Here is a 23158-nt window from a genome sequence, read left to right on the forward strand (position 1 = left end):
CCAAAACGTAACATAACCATTTCAATAGTCCCTTCAAATGTTAGGTAGCCATAATTTAGGATGTTATGTTGTCTGGGGATGACGTTGGTGGTGTGGACAGATTTGTATGACCTCCGGGGCCAAAGGTCATTGCTATGGTGAATCAAACATCACATTGAATAATCATGTTTGCCATTTTGTTTTTCTTGTAGTAGCCATAAATAAGATAAAACATCTGCTTGGTATCGGTGGTTTAAGGACTTTGGATGTTTTGTGCTATATTAAACAGCAGTAATATTGCCAGTGAGCTTGTCCCTGAGATTACGTCTTATCTCCCCTCCTTCCTGGATAGTTGGCCTCCTCCCCACTTATTAGCTGTTCAAGTTTCCTCACCTGTCATGCTAATTGTAGCCCAGGGAGATGTGTTCCCTGTAGTGAATTCATTATGACTACTCCCCTCCACCATATATTGACAGCTCTTTTTGTCTGACCCTCAGTTGTCTTATGGCATGTCAATATGTTGTTTGTATCATTACCCTAGAAATCAAGGTCATGACAAGAGGTCAAAGTTCAAATCATTGTTATGCTTATATGCACCTTGCCTTTTTAATTGCTGAACTTTTTCTTACAAAATTTCAAATATATGTGTATTGATGAACAGAGTGTTGTGTAGCACTTTAAGGTTTTTCCTTTAAGGTCAAGGTTATGACAATTAAGGGATCAAAGGTCAAATCTGTTGAATGCTTTTCCTGACCATGACGTCCGATAGCTTTAAAAATATCTTATGAAACTTCACAAATATGTGGGTCCTGAACAGATGGAAAGAGTCTGAAATGATCCTGGGACCCTCTTCGGTGCTATTCGCTATATTGCTCCAGTAATTTGTCTGCATCTGTTATTTCTTTGAAGAAAGTTGAAGGTTTTCAAAATAGAAAACGAAACAGCATCTTGAAATGCTGTTTGCATACATAATAAGGTTATTTTGAATTTTATTATCCAGCAATAAAAAAATAACTTTAATATAGTTATAGGTGCATCTGGTTTTCTTTTAGTTTATGGGAAAATATAATTTAAAAATGTAAAAGTGTCGTCAGTTTCAGTTTGAGTATAGATTGATTTTTTGAAATAGGATTTTTAAGGTCCTTGTAAAACTTGTGAATTTTATAGACTTCTCTCTTCAATCCTTCACTTGTGATAACATAAAGACTGGCTTCTTCAAAACACTCATGTAAACACCACAAGTATTTTCATTCTCTCTCGCTTTGTTTTTGATGTCGGGTATTATTTGGTGGTGAAGTATGCTAAGCTTAAGTATTTTCAGTATTAAAATTAAGGGGCACTCACAAAGGCTAACAAACAAAAATAGTTCTGATTTTATAACACTTGATTCAAGATTGAAGAAAATGCTATAAAAAATTCAATAGTTACTTTTTCGTTATGTAAAGGTTACCAGAAATGCAGACTGTTACAGTAAAACTACTTTCTTGTTCATTAAAAATGATGTAACACATCTTGGGTGATTCTCTCTTTGTCATTGAGAAACAGAATACACAGAGGCAATGTGTTACATATAACCCAAAAGGGATCAGTCTTGGTGATGCCTCATTCAACATATTTTTTAAAGAAAGAAGAAAATCTCCATGAAAATTTGCAAAACAACTATCACCATCTTTCAAGCGATTTCTGGCAATATTTTAGAAGTATAATTAATTTTTCAAATTCATAGTTTTAAGTGATGTAGTTTTTCATTGGATTTTTTCCACATTTATGTGTCACTAAACTAACACATCCTCAAACAAATCATCCAGTATGAGATGTGAGGTTTGGTTTTCATATATTATAGCAGTGCCTTCTGTAATCTTTCCTCTCATTTTCAACATTAGTTTAACATGCGCCCCCAGCAGGGTTTGTCTTTTGTTCAGGGTTGTTACACAAGTGATAACAGGGATGGTAATCTCTAATATGTCTGTCATAAGTTTATTACACGTAGGTCCAATCTGTTTCCATCGTAAAAATGCTTCACGCTACAACTGCACAATGGCTGTAACTACAGAAACCATGGTGAGCTATAGTCACATGACAAATATCGGAGTTAGATAAATATTTACATCGTAAATTTCGCCTTTTTGGCAAAAACATGTTCCGTGTACTTTGTATTCTGTTTTTCATCTTTTTGCTGTCGTCAATGTTTGAAAACAGAGGCTAATAACCGCGGATGTTCACCTCGGAGCATCCATTGGAACTGTTTTGCTATTTCACACAGAATGCGAAAGAAAAACTTTCTGCAGAAGACATTACATAAGATTTTTGCGAGCGGAGTAATAAGATTTTTTGCGAGCAGAGTAATTAGGCCCCAGGTTGTGTTTATATAGATATTGTTATTTACGCCACTAGAGATATGCAAACATTTGCATACCATGTTATTAATATTGTGTAGCGTGGCTTTGTCGTAAATTCTGTATTTGAGCGAGACATGTATAACTACTTCCATCTGTATATCCCTATATCTGATACTGCGGAGAATTTCCATCAGGGACCGAAGATTGGCTTGTAATTCCTTTAAGAACAATTGTTCTGATAATGGGCCCTCGCTTGTTACTACCCACATTTATGATAAAGAATTTCATCTGTTGGGACCATTTATGCATTAAATAGGAAATCTGGAAATGGCGGACACATGATTGCCTAAAAAATGTCAAGAGTTAGTATGGATCATATTTAATAAGAAACGTTTGCCAGAATTTTGAAAATGAGTGGTGTAATTCTTATCAGACATTGCTTGACTATAACACAGGAAAGGCTCTGCCTAATGCTGGGGATCTCATAACTAGAAATGTAATTTGATTGGTCAAGATGTTGATCATAGCTTAGCCAATCCAATACTGATAATTTGTCTTATTATTATTATTCAGGAATTATTAATTTTGTTATACAGTTTTTGTAGAAATGTTTTGTCTGAATTATTGAAAATATGCTGTAAAAGTTACTCAAAGATAACAAAGTGCTTAGATTTCTGTTGCTGAAGTTTTGGCCATTTACTATTATGCATGCGTTAGACTGACCTAAGTCGACTAGATCTGTCTGATAGCTACAATAACAGGCAGTGATGAGTAAGATTCAGCGTTATCAGTATATAATCTCAACTTTGATGTTAATTTATGCAAATGAATCATTTAGATGTCAATTGTTTGATATGCAAACATGCATAATTTGCATATGAATTACATTTTTAATGAAGGGCATATGATTTTTGTGGAACTAACTGCCATTCATTTGCATCGTTTTGTAGATTGTTCATGGAGATTTGAACACTGAATTAGCAACGCGTCATGCTGTATTTATTATGTTATTTTTACGTTTGTGACATAACACCTTATACAGTTACATAGGCTGACAATTTTTTCCTTTTTTAAATGAGATTTTTTTTTATTTGAAAAAGTTTTATGGTGAATTGTTAGTGAGCTGTTGTAAACTTTTGATGTCAACACATGCACACTTGACGTTATCTCTGAGATCAGCTAGAGATGCTATCTGGAGGTAGCCTGTTAAAGACACACAAGAGCTAGCGCACAACAAAACACTACCTCGGGACAATGGCCGACGCTCCTTATCAGGGAGCAACATCACTTCTCTGGCTTTTTGTTCAGTTACATTACCACGGAAACCATCCAAGCAGTAAATTTATTTGCATTTTGAGAAAAGACTTCTGATATAATCATCTGAATTATGTTTCTGCGTATATATAATCGGGAGACAAAGAAAAGTCGAAGACATCTGGTGTGTAATTTTTGTAAGAAATATATGATCAACAAGGACGCTAAAAAAAGGTCGGCCATTTTTATCAAAGGAGATATTTCAAGGTCACGTGTATAATGTGAAAGAGCACAACCTGGTATGTCTATGGTGACCCATAATAAAGTACAAAAATCACTTAGCTTTATTCGATACAAATGTGCCTACTTTGATGGGGAATGGCGAAGGAATTCGTAAGGAGTAGTTAACTCTCAATCTAGTTCTCCTGGTCATACATTCTCAATGGATATAGTTTTCTCAATTACTTTTCTTTCCACATTTCCTCTCTAAACGGCCTAGGGCACTCCATAAAATCAATCTTGGGGTCAAGGTCAACTAAGGTCAAATAAAATTGCCTTATGCACTATACTGTGTTGACTTACTGTCAGCTAGTTTTTTACGATTGGCGGCAACATTTGTTATATAACAGCACGGAATTGAAATTGTAATTATATTTGAAAATCATTTCGACAGTTATCACCGTACTTAGACATACACCTATTAAACCATTTCTTGGAGGGTTTAAGAAGAACGATCCCAAATAATCAATGGCTAAATATTCTATCTAATATCACGCCATCCAAAGTATTATTGTTCAAAAGTTTTGGAAAGAGCCCATCAAAAATGATCTATATCCCGGACTAATATTGTAGCAGCAATTTAGGCAAACGTTTCTGCTGGGGTCCGATGGCAATCTTGTGAATATAATTGGAAAGTTTTGAAGTTGAGGCAGGTGTGTAACCAGATAAGTGTGTTATGTAACGTGAGGATTTTGGGGGGATTTTCACAACTTTGGCACAATGTCAAGAACATACGCAGATACATTTTATCTAGATACTTCTTGGGACAAATCTCCAACATTAATCTCAACTTGTCATAAAATTAAGTCCATTTCCCAATTTGATGCATTTTATTTGCTTTTGCAGATGGTATGATCGTAACGATTTGCTGATTGGGGATTCTGGTCAGATCCACGTGGAAGAAGACAACCTTGTCTTTGAGAACCCACAGGAAATGGATTCTGGGAACTACACATGTGTTATTGTAAACATTGCTGGAGAAAAACGTCAAAATGTTTGGATCACCGTTTCAGGTGAGGAAATATCTCAAAAACATGTCAAACATTCTAGTCAGAAAAGAATCTTTCTTCTGGAAAAGACAATTTCATTAATATAAAATGTACATATCATGTCATTGCTAGTCTATCTCAACACACAATGAATGATATAACAAATCTACACTGTTGAATAAACAGTTGATTCTGATTATATGACCTTACACAGTTTTAAGTTTGAATGTTCAAAGAGTCTCATAGTTATTGCGATGGCATATCATATGACAAGACCAGGTGATGTTATCTACTGTTAAACATTTAACGCCACTTAGCTACACGAGGAAAGAAAAAAAAGGCACATGGTCATGTAATAGACAAATTTCACATCAGGAGGTGAGCTTTGAAGTCCAAATACCGACTTCCCACTATATCCCCATTCAACATGGCTACCTAGCGCTCTTACTACATTCTATTTAGAATCCTTCCAAGACGCTAATGATTTGGAATGGGCCATTTCTGATTTTCAATTGACGCTGTTTGCTGTAGGAAAACTCCATTAGCAGTATAAGACATTAATAGAGGTTTCCTTTCCCTATAAGCTTAGGGACAGATAGAAATGATAAACAGTCTTGTTGTCTGCTACTTATATGATTATCAGACTTGCATACTGTGATGCTCGTACCATTACATTTCTGGCGCGTTTACCTACAACTAGTAACAGGAGGAGATAACTAACAGCACTCCTCTTTCTTCAGTTCTTTGTCAACCTTATTTGTCGCGTAATGAAGAGAAAGGACCAAAATTAGCAGTTCACTTTAATGTTGAAGCATATTCAACTATTATATGACATAAAACTTTAAATTCTAACTTTCTATTTCACTTCTTTTTAAAGTCTAAATGAAACATGAAACAAATTATTTTAATTTCAAAAACTAAATGTTGAAAATAAAATCTAATCTTATAATTTAAAAAATCTTTTTGAAATTATAGCGATCTTGAGCATTAATGCAACCGTCATGACAACAGATGAAAGAAAGTTGGTCAATTGGATTTGGCTGGGTGGGACACTTCATGTGTTATAGTGTTCTAGTGTCTATGGTCCATAATAGTGTTGAAATCTTTTCCACGCTGGTTCTATGCAAAATGGTTAATTTGTTGCGGATTTTTACAAAAGCATTACATAACCTGCTAAGATAGCCTTTCTTGCCCCTACCACTGCTCCACGCAACAAGAGTTCCTTGGCATACCAATTTCATACACAACGCATTTCATTTTAACCAGCTTTATATGCAGTTGATTTAAATTTGGCGCATTAGCTTGGAACTGGTACCTGTAATTCTGTCTGATGTGTTTAAGTGGAGTTATGTCTGGAGGAGGTATGATGAATGTAATATACACCATCTGTATAGGCAAATGGTACCCAGCATTTATTGTGTGTTATAGATATGGGAAAGAGATTGGGAAGAAAACCAACAGAGGTTTTGTTTGGTACATTTTAGTAATATGAGTTTTGTTTTTATGGCTACTCATTGTCTGGAAAGCTGAAGTTGTATGCAATTTTGGTATGATTAAGGTAGAATTTTTCTACATTATCAATCATTTTCAGAAGATATAAACAACTAAAAATCAAAATCAAAAATGACTTTTCTTTATAGTGTTTTGTGCAATAAAATACTTTTTCTGATGATTGTTATTTTAGACTAAAAAAAAAGAATTTGATATTTTTAGGTGAAATATAATATAAAATTAATCTGACCAGATATCTATAAAGTTTACAGACAAGATATATTTTGACATTTTATATATTTCATCAGTCCATAAATGTCTACAGTGGTTAGAAAGGTATTAAAAGTAGTGAGATGCTTTGTAGTAGAGCGTCTGCTTTAAGGTCTACAGTGAGAGGTGCCTGTACCAGGTATTACAATTCCATATATCTTAGTGATTGTCTAACAGTGATATGTTTTCCAGTGCCCCCTATCATCCGACGGCCACCACAGCCTCAGGAGGTCGAGGAGGACGGCTTAGTGACCTTCAACTGCCAGGCGACTGGTACCCGACCCCCTGTTACCACAGTGATATGGGACAAAGACGGCGAATATGTGAAATCGGTAAAAATCATTAATTGTCCAATGCAATGGTTTAGATCAACAGTTTATTTGGTATTTGGTAATATGCTAATTATTAGCTCACCTGGTGAAATCTTCTCTGGAAGTGTGTGATTAACATCTGTTATATTTGGTCAGATTGAGTAATGAAGCTTCAGAAACAATTAAAGGTCTGACCCCAGGAGGCGGACGGAAAGGGCCAAAACGGGGTCATTTGGCCATATTGTTCTGAGCAACATCTCTTCTGAAACTATCAGATATATTTCAACCATGCTTGCTTGAAAACATCCTCAGGTGATTATGATTAAAATGTGAAAACAGAGAGACGTACGAAGACCTACAAGGGGCTGAGGTAAAAGAGGTTAAAACTTGGAAATAGTTGAGTTACCAACCCTATACTATAACCAATATATGCAGTTGCTGGTCATGAAGATACTAGTACGATATCTATGGTCTGGCCTTAACCCTAGGGACTTATTTACAGTATGAGTATAGTTTGTGATGACAGCCCAGGCTCTATCTAGATCTGGGCCTCTGTTTGTATGGGCTAGCAGGATATGCCAAGTAGAGTATGTGTCTATAGTTTTTGGCAGATTTGTTTTTTAATAAAAAAATATCTTTGAACACATTATTTCAAAACTTCTTTCAAATGTTCATACTGTGACTTTCAACCAAATTTTACGTCGTAACATACCTTTCTGAAGTACATTTATGATTTAGTTTTCTTCATTTTCTTTAATATCTCATATTTGTGACATGTTTATTTACCAGATGAAATTATAAAAAATCCTGACATACCACATTATATGTATATTGAAAGTGACATATATTGTGATCTGATTGTACAGGTGCGACAGTTTCTGATTTACTCTTGACAGCGATATGTAATTATTCAAAATTAATGGATTGCGGTATTGTGCTTGGTTCAATGGGAGATGGATTCTGTAATGGTAGATTGTGCACCCTGCCTGTGTAAATATGTTTACACACCTGTTCTGTACAAAAGCTCGTTTATGACAGGTAAATAGTAGATCCAGGTCGTGCATCTGTCAGATCGAGTTATTATGGGGGGGGGGGAAAATAGGTGTAAGACAGGAGTCGTTTATGGGACTTGTTGTTTTTAACAATTTTTACTTAAAGGATCAAATTGGCAATAACCCAGCAGGGCTTTTGATTGGGAGGTGGAAAGGAGGATTTATTAACCCACCCTGTAAAACATAACCCTTTTGTACTGTATTTGGTATTAAGAACACAAATCACAACAGAATTCCAAATAAACAATAAAAAATGAACATTTCTATTTTTGCTGTACAATGTAACGTTGTAATTTTACAGTCAGTTAAACAAGTGACAAAAAGGCTGGAGACGAATGGGTTTATTGGAGTTATACTGCAAAGGAAGCAAACTTTCCAAGGCTAACCTAAAACTGTTGTTAAAAATGCTGAGGGTTTCATAGTTGGACTATTGTGAACTAGTTCTATTGTGGGATAATTTACATTGTCAAAAGTTTTTAAATATGTCCCTTTGTTTATATGCATGCTAAAATAGCTTTGTGTGTGGAAGTATTGATACTGGTTCATGTGAATGCAGGGATTACTATAAGTCGGGCTACATTCTCTCATTGTAGGGGTCAAGTCGCCATCGCATGGATTTAAACAGAGGAACACTGACAATTAGTGATGTCCAAATGCAAGATGCTGGAGCATACGCTTGTGTCGCAAATACCACGGGACAGGATCTTGTCTTCTCTGATAGGGCCTACCTTCGTGTCAGAAGTAAGTATCTTCTCTGATAGGGCCTACCTTCGTGTCAGAAGTAAGTATCTTCTCTGATAGGGCCTACCTTCGTGTCAGAAGTAAGTATCTTCTCTGATAGGGCCTACCTTCGTGTCAGAAGTAAGTATCTTCTCTGATAGGGCCTACCTTCGTGTCAGAAGTAAGTATCTTCTCTGATAGGGCCTACCTTCGTGTCAGAAGTAAGTATCTTCTCTGATAGGGCCTACCTTCGTGTCAGAAGTAAGTATCTTCTCTGATAGGGCCTACCTTCGTGTCAGAAGTAAGTATCTTCTCTGATAGGGCCTACCTTCGTGTCAGAAGTAAGTATCTTCTCTGATAGGGCCTACCTTCGTGTCAGAAGTAAGTATCTTCTCTGATAGGGCCTACCTTCGTGTCAGAAGTAAGTATCTTCTCTGATAGGGCCTACCTTCGTGTCAGAAGTAAGTATCTTCTCTGATAGGGCCTACCTTCGTGTCAGAAGTAAGTATCTTCTCTGATAGGGCCTACCTTCGTGTCAGAAGTAAGTATCTTCTCTGATAGGGCCTACCTTCGTGTCAGAAGTAAGTATTCAAAGACTGGGTCTGCCTCCATATCAGGGATAAACATATATAATTAGGACCTACCTTCGTATCACAAGTAGGTATGTCTGATCAGAACCTGTGTCTGTGTCAGAAGTAGGTGTACATATAGTTAGGGCCTTCCTCCTTGACAGGAGTGAGTACATTATATACATAGTTAGAGCTTACCTCCATTTCAGGAATAAATATACATGGTTAGAGATATAGGTATAATTTCGGAGATACATTGTTCATTAATCATATTAACAGATAGTGATTCTGCTCCTAGAAATCTAATGTGGTGCTCCTCTCAAAAAAGGTGTAAAATGTTTAGTAACAATGTACTTACGTTACAGAAAAGCTGAAGTTTGACCCTCGACCAGAGAATACCTTCATCGAGCTTCTTGACCAGGATGCCAGCGTACCATGTTTTGCTGAGGGAGATGGACAAGTCCGCATCAAATGGTTTAAAGATGGGCGCATCAATATTGCTCCACATGTCGCGAATGTCGAAGGAACTCTTCACTTCTACAAAGTACAGCGATCTGACTCCGGTCTGTATACCTGTCAGGCTTACAACGACAAGCAGGGAGCCATCGATGTCACCATCAACATCGACGTTGTCGGTATGTACAACTTTCAAGTAACACTGTGTAATTATACAGAACTTAAAACTTACAGCTCCTTACAGCAAATCCACCATTATGTCTTCCTTTTATTCCTAATAAAAGAGGTTCCTTTCCTGTGGGAAAAAATGAATAATTTCAATCAACAGATGTATTTGTTAATGATAAAGTTAAAATTGTAAATGTAGTCTTTGTTTTCTATTGAAGAAAAAATTATTTCATTTAGTTTCATTACACACTTGCAGAACGTCCGCGATTCCAAGTACAGCCGAAGAATGCCACAGTGTTTGAAGGTCAGTCAGCCATGTTACACTGTGTTGCCAGTGGTGACCCGCCTCCCATGATCATCTGGGACAAGAACTACTTCACAGATGACTTTGACAAGACACGCGTCATTGTAAGTTACAAATGAAGTCATCTGTTGTGTTTTTAGCTCACCTGGTCCGGCGTCCGGCGTCCGGCGTCCGGCATCCGGCGTCCGGCAACTTTTTCCTTTAAAATGCTACTTGTCCTGAATGGCTCAGAGGATCTTGACCAAATTTGGTCAGGAACATCATTGGCCAAAGGGTTCTCAGTTTTGTATAAACGGAGGGTATAACCCCCCTGGGGGCAGAGGGGCGGGGCCAAATAGGGGGAAAATAGGTAAATCTTTAAAAATCTTCTTCTTCTCAACCAATAGAAGAATTTTGACCAAATTTGTCCTAGAGCATCTTTGGACAAAGGAGACTCAAGTTTGTATAAACGGAGGGTGTGGCCTCTTTGGGGGCAGAGGGGCGGGGCCAAATAGGGGAAGTAGAGGATTTTTTCTCTCCTACTATACAAGTGAAGGGATTTAAACCAAATGCAGTCTGAAGCTTGGTCAGGAGCATCATTGGCCAAAGGGTTCTCAGTTTTGTATAAACGGACGGTATAGCCCCCCCTCGGGGCAGAGGGGCGGGGCTAAATAAGGGGAAAAAAGGTAAATCTTTAAAAATGTTCTTCTTCTCAACCAATTGAAGGATTTTGACCAAATTTGTCCTAGAGCATCTTTGGACAAAGAAGACTCAAGTTTGTATAAACGGAGGGTGTGGCCCCTCTGGGGGCGGAGGGGCGGGGCCCAATAGGGGAAATAGAGGATTTTTTTTCTCCTGCTATACAAGTGAAGGGATTTTAACCAAATGCAGTCTGAAGCATGATTAGGGACAAAAGAATCAATTTTGTATAAACTGAGGTGTGTGGGCCTCCTTCTAAGGGCAGATGGGTGGGGCCCATTAGGGGAAATAGAGGAAAACATCAAATATCCTTCTCCTTTTGTACCGATGAAGGGATTTTGACCAAATTTGGTCTGGAGCATCATTGGCCAAAGGGTTCTCAGTTTTGTATGAACGGAGGGTATGGTCCCCCTGGGGGCAGAGGGACGGGGCCAAATAGGGGAAAATAGGTAAATCTTTAAAAATCTTCTCCTCAACCAATTGAAGGATTTTGACCAAATTTGTCCTAGAGCATCTTTGGACAAAGGAGACTCAAGTTTGTATAAACGGAGGGTGTGGGCCTTCTGGCGGCATAGGAGCGGGGCCCAATAGGGGAAATAGAGGATTTTTTTTCTCCTACTATACAAGTGAAGGGATTTAAACCAAATGCAGTCTGAAGCATGCTTAGGGAGAAAAGAATCAATTTTGTTTAAACTGAGGTGTGTGGATTCCCCTTCTTTGGGGCAGATTAGTGGGGCCCATTAGGGGAAATAGAGGAAAACATTAAAGATCCTTCTCCTTCTGTACCGTTGAAGGGATTTTAACCTAACCAAACTTGTTTTAGAGAATCTTTGGGCAAAGGGAATTGAATATTTATAAATGGAAGATGCAACTTTGTTACTTGTACTCCTTTGATAAACCTGAATGGTACTCAGCAGGTTTTAAATTGAAAAATAAAATACCAGGTGAGCTATTAAGGCCCCTGGGCCTCTTGTTAGTGAATATCTTCAGTTTTATCAAGTTTTATGCAAAGGTACAAAATACCTTGAACTAGCTCAGAGTTCCAAAGGCCAAGGTCATCATGACTATTTATAGAAATTAGCCGACCATTTTAGTGACATCACAGCAGGAACTTCAGATTTTGATAAAAGTTTACTAATAGGTCGAGTATGAGAATACTATTCTGGGAAACAAACATAATTAAAAAAATTATAGAAATTTGTCCCCAAAAAAAGAGAGGCTACTTTGCATGGTAATGGGGCGATTCATGTCTTACTGACATATTCTTTGATTATTTTTTGTCGTTTCAGAAATACAGCAATGGAACATTATACCTCAGCAAAGTTTATATTCAAGACAAAGGAAAATATGGATGCACAGCAAACAACACAGCTGGGTCTATCCGCAGGGAAGCTTACTTAAATGTTGCTAGTAAGTACTGTCCTATGTCTGCATGTCTCTCTTTCTGTCTCTTCCTATTTCTCTTTCTGTCTCTCTCTATCTCTTTCTCTCTCAGTGTCTATGACAACCTTTTTTAGTATCTTAGTTGTGTGAGAGTTATTTCTTGGTGAAAGTATATTGGTAACAGCCCAAATACCACCAACATGGACTAGAGATTTAATTCAATTTTGAGAATAACGCTTTTGTTATCCATTAGAAAACTATTGTTGTTAAAAAACTGAGATGTAAGCATTCATCTTGCATGAGGTGGTATTAATTTTAGTTTTTCTGTATTATAGCTTGTTTTAGTGGTGGTCATGATAATCATACTGCTAGGAAGTCATATAGCCCACAAACAGTCTCAAGGGAGGCTACTCTTACTGGTTAAAAATAATGAAAAGGAAAATAACGTAAGGTGTGTTTCAGTACAACAATGGTAAAATTGATAGATTATTACATATGGTACTGTTTCTGTATAATGGTTTCCATACATAATAATATCTGATTTGCAACTGTTGTCGTCTGCTTGTCAGTCTCGAAGGATCACATAACATGTATATATGTAAGGAACAGAACTGTAAATAAATACAGAAAATGTCTCTGTGATATATGTTTTAGAGCAGAATTGTAAATATTTGCAGCATATGACTCTATGAGTCACTATGGCGACTTGCGGTGGAATTCTAGTGGTAACTTGCACGTGCAAGGACGAAGGATCTCATTATTGACTCTGTTGTTCTGCCTTGTACAGCTGTGTTCATGGACGTTTTCCCCATAAGGATGCTTTTATCATTCCATGTTCATATATATATATATATATATATCTAATCACGTTAAACTTCATGTCACTATGGCAACAATGCCAGAAAATAGATAAGTAAACTGTTTGACTTCTGTGCTGCATGTGACTTCATGGCCACCGTTTTGTCAGCCCTAACTCATCATCTCTCATTGGGAGAAAGATTTCGTCATTATGTACAGCATCTGACTTATTCATAATACTTGATTAATAAAGACATTTTGTTTAGAATTTGACTGGATTTTGTTGTGCTTCACGCTTCTTGATGTGATCAACATTTCCCATTTATAGACTTCATTTCTTTCAACTCTTATTAGCATGGGTTTCCTAGTTTTGCAAAAGATTGATAGCTTTCATTGAACCTGTGCTTCCATTCTGTGGGTCTTAAGGCATAGTAAAAGTGACCTCGTAGAATTGGTACAAGATCTAGATGTATACTTGTCACTGCATCAATACCTGTATCCTAGAGGAGCCATTTTCTGGTATCTTCTGTTTGAACCCCAGGATGACCTATACAAAAAGACTTCCCTGTAGCTGCTTATTGATTGGATGCTGCAAAAGGTCACCAGAATATGACCTGCTGTGTAATTCCCAGGGTTTTGATGCAGTGAACAGTTGATCTCTAACATTAGAAGAATAGAAAACCACCCTTATCATTAAGAAAAAAAACTTGTATGCTGCGATAGTTACCTGTACCTTAGATGGTATTCATTAGATTACAAGCTTTTGTTTGATATGGATTGATGAGTTTTTGCATTTATTCACAAGAGCTACTAAAATGTTTTTATTTAAAGAGAAAAAAGGGTGAACATAAACAAATTTCATATATTTGTCAGAAAAATGATATTGTTATATTTTATATTTTTGAAACATTTACAAATTCATTCTTTGATTGTTTAAATCCTTTTATATTTTTATTATAATGAATTTGAGAGAGATGGAGAATCGTGCTTCCATTAATCCTATTCTCTTAAAGTGATGAAAATATTTTGTAAAGAGTTGTAAAGGTTGTATTTTTGTGTTTTGAATTGGATATATGATTGTTTCCTTTTATAAATTTTATACTGAAAACAAATCTACTTTAAAGCAGTAATTGAAATGTCTTATATTATGGTGGTACAGATACAAATGGAAGTTCATTTTGTAACAATTTTCAATATAGACAGTTAATTACACTTCACCAAATCACTCTTACCTTGCCGAGGATTTGAAATTCAGATGACTATGGTGTGCGTTATTTTTGGCGGTCTGGTGATTCAACTTATAATTTTAGTTGATGGTTCTTATTTTACAAATGTCTGTTCTTAACTTTAAAATGTCCTCTAGTGGTTCTGAACATTCAATATTGCAAACGTTTCTTAACATTTAGTATCAGCATTTAATTTCCAACTACGGACTGAGACATGATTATGTGATACGGTCTGCTGTAATATATAACTAGCATTTTCTCCTTGTCGTTAACTTAGCTACCAACGACTACAATAAGTCCGCTGAACCAGATGATGAGGAAGGGTTTGACATGATGAAGACTATCATTATAGCCGTGTGTAGTGCAGCCGCATACCTCGCACTTGTGATTGGGCTGACTGCCTTCTGCAGTTACAGAATGCTGATGCAGAGAAGGAACCGCAAATCTCTCGGTTAGTAAAAACCAACTTTTTTATTATGGAATGCAAGTAACCATATTTTCTATATTCACTTCATCGCTGATCTGGACCAATTTTTAATGGACAAAGTAACTGTAAGAAATTTATTGGTAATATATCCTCACAGTAGAACATCAATTTTTATTACAGTGAAGTCGGAGAACGGGGACATCAGTAGGGAACAACACGAGTTACTGATGAAGGATCGGGACAGTGAGTCGAGGACACCCTTCCGTAGTGACAGTGACAACAGGTCCCACGTGTCGGGAATGTCCTCTCAGCCGTCCCACTCGTCCCAGTCCCAGTCCCAGTGTCCCTCACACGCCCGGAGTCGCCGGGGAAGCTACGACAGACTTCTATTCCCCCGACAAAACTTGCAGACCCTTGGCATGCTTGGTAGGTGCTGATTTTAAGTAGTTAATACTTAATACACATCAGTATAGACAATACTGTCAATGTTACTGGTGATGTTGGTATAAGACACATCAGTAAAGACAATGCTGTCAATGTCACTTGTGATGTTGGTATAATACACATCAGTAAAGACAATACCGTCAATGTTACTGGTGATGTTGGTATAAGACACATCAGTAAAGACAATGCTGTCAATGTCACTTGTGATGTTGGTATAAGACACATCAGTAAAGACAATGCTGTCAATGTCACTTGTGATGTTGGTATAAGACACATCAGTAAAGACAATGCTGTCAATGTTACTTGTGATGTTGGTATAAGACACATCAGTAAAGACAATGCTGTCAATGTCACTTGTGATGTTGGTATAAGACACATCAGTAAAGACAATGCTGTCAATGTTACTTGTGATGTTGGTATAAGACACATCAGTAAAGACAATGCTGTCAATGTCACTTGTGATGTTGGTATAAGACACATCAGTAAAGACAATGCTGTCAATGTCACTTGTGATGTTGGTATAAGACACATCAGTAAAGACAATGCTGTCAATGTTACTTGTGATGTTGGTATAAGACACATCAGTAAAGACAATGCTGTCAATGTCACTTGTGATGTTGGTATAAGACACATCAGTAAAGACAATGCTGTCAATGTTACTTGTGATGTTGGTATAAGACACATCAGTAAAGACAATGCTGTCAATGTCACTTGTGATGTTGGTATAAGACACATCAGTAAAGACAATGCTGTCAATGTCACTTGTGATGTTGGTATAAGACACATCAGTAAAGACAATGCTGTCAATGTTACTTGTGATGTTGGTATAAGACACATCAGTAAAGACAATGCTGTCAATGTCACTTGTGATGTTGGTATAAGACACATCAGTAAAGACAATGCTGTCAATGTCACTTGTGATGTTGGTATAAGACACATCAGTAAAGACAATGCTGTCAATGTTACTTGTGATGTTGGTATAAGACACATCAGTAAAGACAATGCTGTCAATGTCACTTGTGATGTTGGTATAAGACACATCAGTAAAGACAATGCTGTCAATGTCACTTGTGATGTTGGTATAAGACACATCAGTAAAGACAATGCTGTCAATGTCACTTGTGATGTTGGTATAAGACACATCAGTAAAGACAATGCTGTCAATGTCACTTGTGATGTTGGTATAAGACACATCAGTAAAGACAATGCTGTCAATGTCACTTGTGATGTTGGTATAAGACACATCAGTAAAGACAATGCTGTCAATGTCACTTGTGATGTTGGTATAAGACACATCAGTAAAGACAATGCTGTCAATGTCACTTGTGATGTTGGTATAAGACACATCAGTAAAGACAATGCTGTCAATGTCACTTGTGATGTTGGTATAAGACACATCAGTAAAGACAATGCTGTCAATGTCACTTGTGATGTTGGTATAAGACACATCAGTAAAGACAATGCTGTCAATGTCACTTGTGATGTTGGTATAAGACACATCAGTAAAGACAATGCTGTCAATGTTACTTGTGATGTTGGTATAAGACACATCAGTAAAGACAATGCTGTCAATGTCACTTGTGATGTTGGTATAAGACACATCAGTAAAGACAATGCTGTCAATGTTACTTGTGATGTTGGTATAAGACACATCAGTAAAGACAATACTGTCTATGTTACTTGTGATATTTGTATAAGACACATCAGTAAAGACAATACTGTCTATGTTACTTTTGATATTTGTATAAGACACATCAGTAAAGAAAATGCTGTCAACAATTCTTCAAACGAATTATTCTTCTTAACCACTGATTGGATTTAACTAAATTTGACTGGAAGCACCCCTAGGTGGTGGGGATTCAAAATTTTACAAATGGTAGGGTTAACCCCCCCGGGGGCTGAGGGGTGGGGTAAAAAGGGGACAATTTGGCTATATTGCTACAAACGCCTTCTTCTGTAGAACCGTGCAATGGATATCAATCATATTTTGTCAGAAGCATTCATGGGAGCCGGGGATTAAAAATTGTACAAATGGTTGGGCTCACCCCCAAGGGGGCTGAGGGGCGTGGCCAAAAGGGGACAATTTGGCTATATTGCTATAAACAACCTCTTCTGTAGAACTGTGCAATGAATATCATATTTGACTGGAAGCATCCCTAGGTAGTGGGTATTCAAACTTGTACAAATGGTGGGGCCGACCCCCAGGGGGCTGAGAGGCGGGGCCAAAAAAGGACAATTTGGCTATATTGCTTTAAGCGAGTTTTCCTCTGGAACTAAGAGATGGATATCAACCATATTTTACTGGAAGCATACCTAGGTAATGGGGATTCAAAACTGTACAAATGGTGGGGCTGACCCCCAAGGGGGCTGAGGGGTAGGGCCAAAAAGGGTTATTTGCTATATTGCTTTAAGCGACTTCTTCTCTACAGCTAAGATGGACATCAACCATATTTGACTGGAAGCATCCCTTGGTACTGGGGATTCAAAATTGTACAAATGGTGGGGCTGACTCCCCAGGGGGCTGAGGGGAGTGGCCAAAAGGGGGCAATTTGACTAAATTGCTATAATGACTTCTTCTGTAGAACTATACACTGGATATCAATCATATTTGGTCAGAAGCATTCATGAGAGGCGGGGATTCAAAATTGTACAAATGGTGGGGCTGACCCACCAGGGTCCGAGGGGCGGGGCCAAAAAGGGTATTTTGGCTATATTGATATAAATTTTGCCCCACCCTTGGAGACATAGTCTTTGGGTCATAACTTTGAAACGGTTGAGATCCCCACCCCAAAACTGTATATATACAAATGCTGGGCATAAAGAGACGAATGCAGTCATGATATAAGAATTGATTCCAGAGTCTGCTCCACCCTTGGAGACTTAACCCCTGGGTCATAACTTTGAAGCGGTTAAGATCCCAACCCCAAAACTATATATACAATTGTTGGGCATAAAGAGACGAATGCAGTCTCAATATTAGAATTGACCCCGGGGTCTGTCCTACCCTTGCAGACTAAACCTCTGGGTCATAACTTTGAAACAGTTGAGATCCCCACCCCAAAACTGTATATACAAATGCTGGGCATAAAGAGACGAATGCAGTCATAATATTATAATTGATCCTGAGGTCTGGCCACAATCCTAGGGACCTTGTTTCTGAGTCACACCTTGGAAACAGTTGAAATTCCCACCCCATATCCATACATGAAATTGCAAGGCATGAAAATCTAATACAGATAGGATACAAGGATTGTCCTTGGGGTCTGGCCCATTCCTTTGGATCTTATTTGGAGAATATTTTGCCATGATTACTTTGATATCCAGGTGAGCGATACAGGCCCTTAGGGCCTCTTGTTGCATTATTGTAATATTTTGGAACCTTTTTATGCCCCCACCACATTAAATGCTTCACTTTTTCTGTCATACCAACCTGTAGTCTGTGTGTCGGCCTATACAACTTCATGGTTATGTTTTGTGTTTAGCTCAATTTCTCTAATGTCAAATAGTCATCAAACTTCATATTTGGTTGTATCTTGAGGAGTACTTGACAAATATATCAAAAGTGGGTCACTGTGACAATTATTTCAGCTTCATCGGCTTTAGTTAGAGTTCTGTTTAGCTTCAGTTATTTGTTTGGACCTTTTTGACTCTATATCCATCAAAATAGGATGAGCAAGGACTTGAAAACATATTTTGGATTCTGTTTCTGTTTTGTTCATTAGGTACTTCTTCACATTTTACCAAACTTATCTTTGATTGGTTGGAAATTGGTTTTGGTGACATTTTGTTTATCTTGTTTTTCAGGGAAAGGTTCGTTTGGTGATGTTTTTCTAGCCAAAGCACGAGCTATCCGAGACAGTGAACCTGAAACTCTTGTCCTTGTCAAGACGCTACTCATCAAAGATGAGCAGCTGTACTTCGAGTTCAAACAGGAATTGGATATGTTTGCTAAGCTTGACCATCCATACATCGTTAAGTTACTGGGTGTCTGTCGCGAGGTGGAACCTCATTTCATGATCACAGAATACTGTGATTGGGTAAGTTTGTAAAGGTTTACACAACCTTGTCATAAGACATCAAAGTAAACAGAGAGAATCTTATTTTTATAAATAGCTTTTATTTTTAAGTGGTTAACATAATGAAATTCATGAAAAATTAGAGTTAGAATTACTTAAAGCTTATACTTTTCAATGCATTTTTCTACTGCAAGTGCATGTATTTTGAATTCTTTTTATTCAGGAATTTCAAAATGTTGTCTGTGCTCTGATAATGAATTCAAAATGAAAGATTTGGTTTGAACAATCTACTTTTGTTATTTATTAAATTTAGCTGAAGCTTTAATGAGAATTACATTTATTTCATTAATACTCTTGCCTTGTGGTTTCCAGGGGGACCTGAAGCAGTATCTACTGGCCACACGCAGTGACAATGGTCTCCGAATTAATCGTGTACCACCTCTCTCCACCGGACAGAAACTCAACATGTGCCACCAGGTGGCACTAGCCCTTGAGCATCTGTCCAATCACAGATTTGTACACAGAGATGTGGCATCACGGAATGTGATGCTGACATCAAACCTGAGTTTGAAGCTTTCAAGCATGTCCATGTGCAGAGATGCTTATGCATCAGAGTATTACAATATTCACCAGAACCTTATTCCTCTCCGATGGCTGCCTCCGGAGGCAGCATTGGATAATGATTATTCCACAAAAAGTGACGTGTGGTCTTTTGGGGTTTTCGTTTGGGAAGTGTTTCATCTAGCAGACTTGCCGTATTTAAGCATGTCAAATGAGGAAGTATTAAAAAGACTGCGAGTGAGAGATCTTCAGCTGGACATTTCATCAGATCTCTGTCCAATGGAAATTACAGACCTGATACATAAGTGTGTGAATGAGAGCCCCCGTGACAGGCCCCAATTCAGTGAACTCTGTATTTACATTGGTGATATCATAACAGGGGTGCAACCTGGCATGAACAAGAGCTGAGGAAGGTCAAAGTTCAAAGGTCACACCAACATACTGCTGTTTCAACATTTTTGGTTCACTGAGATTTTGTTAGATTTTATTGGTAGACTGTCACACAATATCTGTCTACCCTTCTGTAGGCTTGAATTGGAGATCTGTCTGTCTGTCCTTGCAAAGCAAGAGTAGCAGATCCGTCCATGGAAGGCTTGGCCAGAAAGGGACGGGTGTCCATCTGTCCTTATATAGCTGGATGAGCAGCTCTGTCCATTTGTCCTCAACAGATCAGGAAAGGGGATAGCATCTTGATGTCCTATAAGAATATCAGGATGAGAAGGCGACCCAAGAATTATCTGTTAATAAGGACAGACACATCTGAAGATAGCAATGCAAACAGAAAGCAGATTCATTTGTCTGTCCAGCGACACCATCTGTTTGTTTGTCCTTGCGTGATTGCAGTTCTATATCTGTCCATCTGGCAATCATTGATATTACGTCCAATTTTTATTGTGTATGTAAGGTAGCGCATACATGAAATTACAGATATTGTGTTTTTTGGGGAAAAAAGTGTTTAAGAACAACTTGTTTGTGATGTATTTACCTGTTTGGTCATTCTGTGGGTGACAGTCTAGGAGTATAGGTATGACATACATGGTACTGTATAAAGCACTATGTCATCAGCCATTTCATTGGTCATAAAACTTACAAAGCAGAAGAAATGGCACACTTCCGATAATCTACAAAGTGGAAAATGCTTCAGATATACTACTAGATCATCAGCCCTTTCACAAATACTTTACGTCACACCTCTTGGTTCCATTGCTATTTTCCACCCTCTTTATGTTGTACAGTCTTATTTTAATTAATAAGGTATTATATACTGTCTGTGATTTCCTCAAAGGAAAACTTTTCTTTTAATAACGATATGTTCAAGATGAATTTCCCAAACAGTGGTAGCGATATTCAGATGAAGTTTTGAAGGGGAACAAAGGGTTTGTTATAAATAACATTTGATGAAAATGGCTGTAAGTTGTAAAGTAAAAAAATCATTTTTCATTTGAGAAAGTTTTCATCATTATTAAGAATTAAACATTGATATCTAAGCTTCCAGTAAAAATATATTTAAATTGTTAAGCCTTTATTAATATAATGATTTGATCCTAACTAAGATATTTTTAACTCTCTGTTTCATTCCTATACCTTATGACATCAAGGGAAATATATGATAGTGCATGTTTATGTATTTAACTTTCCTTAGGGAATTTCAATTTAAAACTTTGCAAGATTTCAAACTATCAGTTGTTCACAAGTACAATACATATTTTCTTACTGATCAAACTTTAAAAAGGTCCATTGACCACAGTAAAGAAATGTCCTAATTTGGAAGTCAGTTTCTCATTGGTCGAGTGAGATGACAAATCAATGATATTCTTTTATCTGATTGGATATGAAATCATACAAAATTTTACTTAAGAATTTCTGAAAGTCTGTACATTTATGATTTACATTGAAAATGTAAAAGTCTAATGTGTTAGTATTATTGTTATTTATTATGAGTAGTCTGTTATTGTTGCCTTGTAGATTCTCTAGCTATAATGAAATCCGTGTCGATAGAGAAGATTTTACTTTGTACAGAAACATTGGCTTTCTGTGGTAACTGTTCAGCAACATTGCCTACACCAGTTTCAAGATTGCAAAAAAAAAATTTGAAAAAAATTGCAAATTCAATGCATTTCATTTAATGCACTAATGTTAGAATATGTTTTAAATTTTATCAGTACATCTATGCAAATTTTAATCTGGCTTAATATTCGCTTTTTAAGGAATATATATATATGTGTGTTTTACATTGCACTAAAAGTATTGCCTTAAACAAAGTGGATTTTGCAATTTTGTTGCTATGGCTACCACAGAAATGGCGGATGTTGAGACAGTTGATTTGTATGTATAATCAAGTGTTTGTTCCTGTTGAAGCTTATAATGTGTCGAGTCTGGAGTTTACGTTGAATTATAATTGTCAACACCTTATCAGAGGCCCGTGATATGTATGTATAGAAACATTGTATAACGATGGATGTGAACGTCCAAAAGTCCCTAGCTTTACCATACAACGTGTGCAATACTACGTATAATACTGTGTCTGCTGCACCTGTGTATGGATCTTGTCGTTGATGACTTAATTTTTGTTGGAATTTTATTTTCAAATACTTCTATTATTCAGACAAACAATACTCAAGGAGGGAAACTGTAGTTCATACTCTGATATATTCTAAAAACATTTTGCTCACACTTTATGGAAACTAGGTTTTGATTGTGCTAATATTTCAGACCTGATATTCATAACAGTAAGCATATTGTATCTTGATTAGGAAAAGGTCTTTTCTGGATTGCTTCAAGAATAAAGGTTTATCAGAACACAGCACAAGATTCCTTTATACCTAGAAACAGATTGTTCTGATGTATCAGATTTTAATGGTACCTATAACAAGTTGTTCTGATGTATCAGATTTTAATGGTACCTATAACAAGTTGAGATCTATTAATTCAGCAAAATGTTTTAGTAGTGAAATGGTATGATTTTGACTTTAAAACCATGAAAACGTTTTAGAAAAATCCTTACCCAAAAAATTACAAAGTTGTCGAGAGTAAGTATTTCCTATGTCTTTCATATATTATTATTATAATGGATATTATGATGAACCCCTGAAGTTTAATCTCAACCTACTGGGTGGTTGTGAAACATGCTGTTTCTTCTTTTCTTCCAAAATATTCCTAGAAGTATATATAAGTTTACGTAGACATGAGGCTCGTGAGTAGATGGAGAGGGTACTAGGGGTGGGGTTATAAAGGGGGCGGGGCTATGAAAAGGGGTGGGGGGGGGGGTATGTTTGGGAATCAGGGTACAACTGCCTTACTTACATTTAGTAGAATAATGTGGAGTAAAATATTTTTATTGTTTTTGAAATAAAATTATGAGAATTTTCAGCTTCTTTTCCCTTGGCTGTATATTGCTAAATAAGGTTATTGCTGCATTTACTTAAAAGAATTATAGTCATATAT

General features: G+C 37.0%; 1 protein-coding gene across 1 annotated transcript in view; it reads left to right on the forward strand.

The window, feature by feature from the left end:
- The window catches only part of LOC110453192 (inactive tyrosine-protein kinase 7-like), a 156173-nt gene extending 133229 nt beyond the window's left edge, over positions 1-22944 (forward strand). The window contains exons 8-17 of the mRNA XM_021502044.1: positions 4698-4864; positions 6794-6933; positions 8558-8705; positions 9619-9888; positions 10134-10285; positions 12149-12269; positions 14544-14717; positions 14874-15119; positions 18942-19174; positions 19526-22944. Coding sequence (XP_021357719.1) covers positions 4698-4864; positions 6794-6933; positions 8558-8705; positions 9619-9888; positions 10134-10285; positions 12149-12269; positions 14544-14717; positions 14874-15119; positions 18942-19174; positions 19526-20122 — 2248 coding nt within the window. The 3' untranslated portion in view covers positions 20123-22944. The remainder of the gene's footprint in view (positions 1-4697; positions 4865-6793; positions 6934-8557; positions 8706-9618; positions 9889-10133; positions 10286-12148; positions 12270-14543; positions 14718-14873; positions 15120-18941; positions 19175-19525) is intronic.
- The last annotated feature ends 214 nt before the right edge of the window (positions 22945-23158 follow it).

The sequence above is a fragment of the Mizuhopecten yessoensis genome, unplaced genomic scaffold, assembly GCF_002113885.1.
Source record: "Mizuhopecten yessoensis strain PY_sf001 unplaced genomic scaffold, ASM211388v2 scaffold7167, whole genome shotgun sequence".
NCBI classification, from domain to species: domain Eukaryota; kingdom Metazoa; phylum Mollusca; class Bivalvia; order Pectinida; family Pectinidae; genus Mizuhopecten; species Mizuhopecten yessoensis.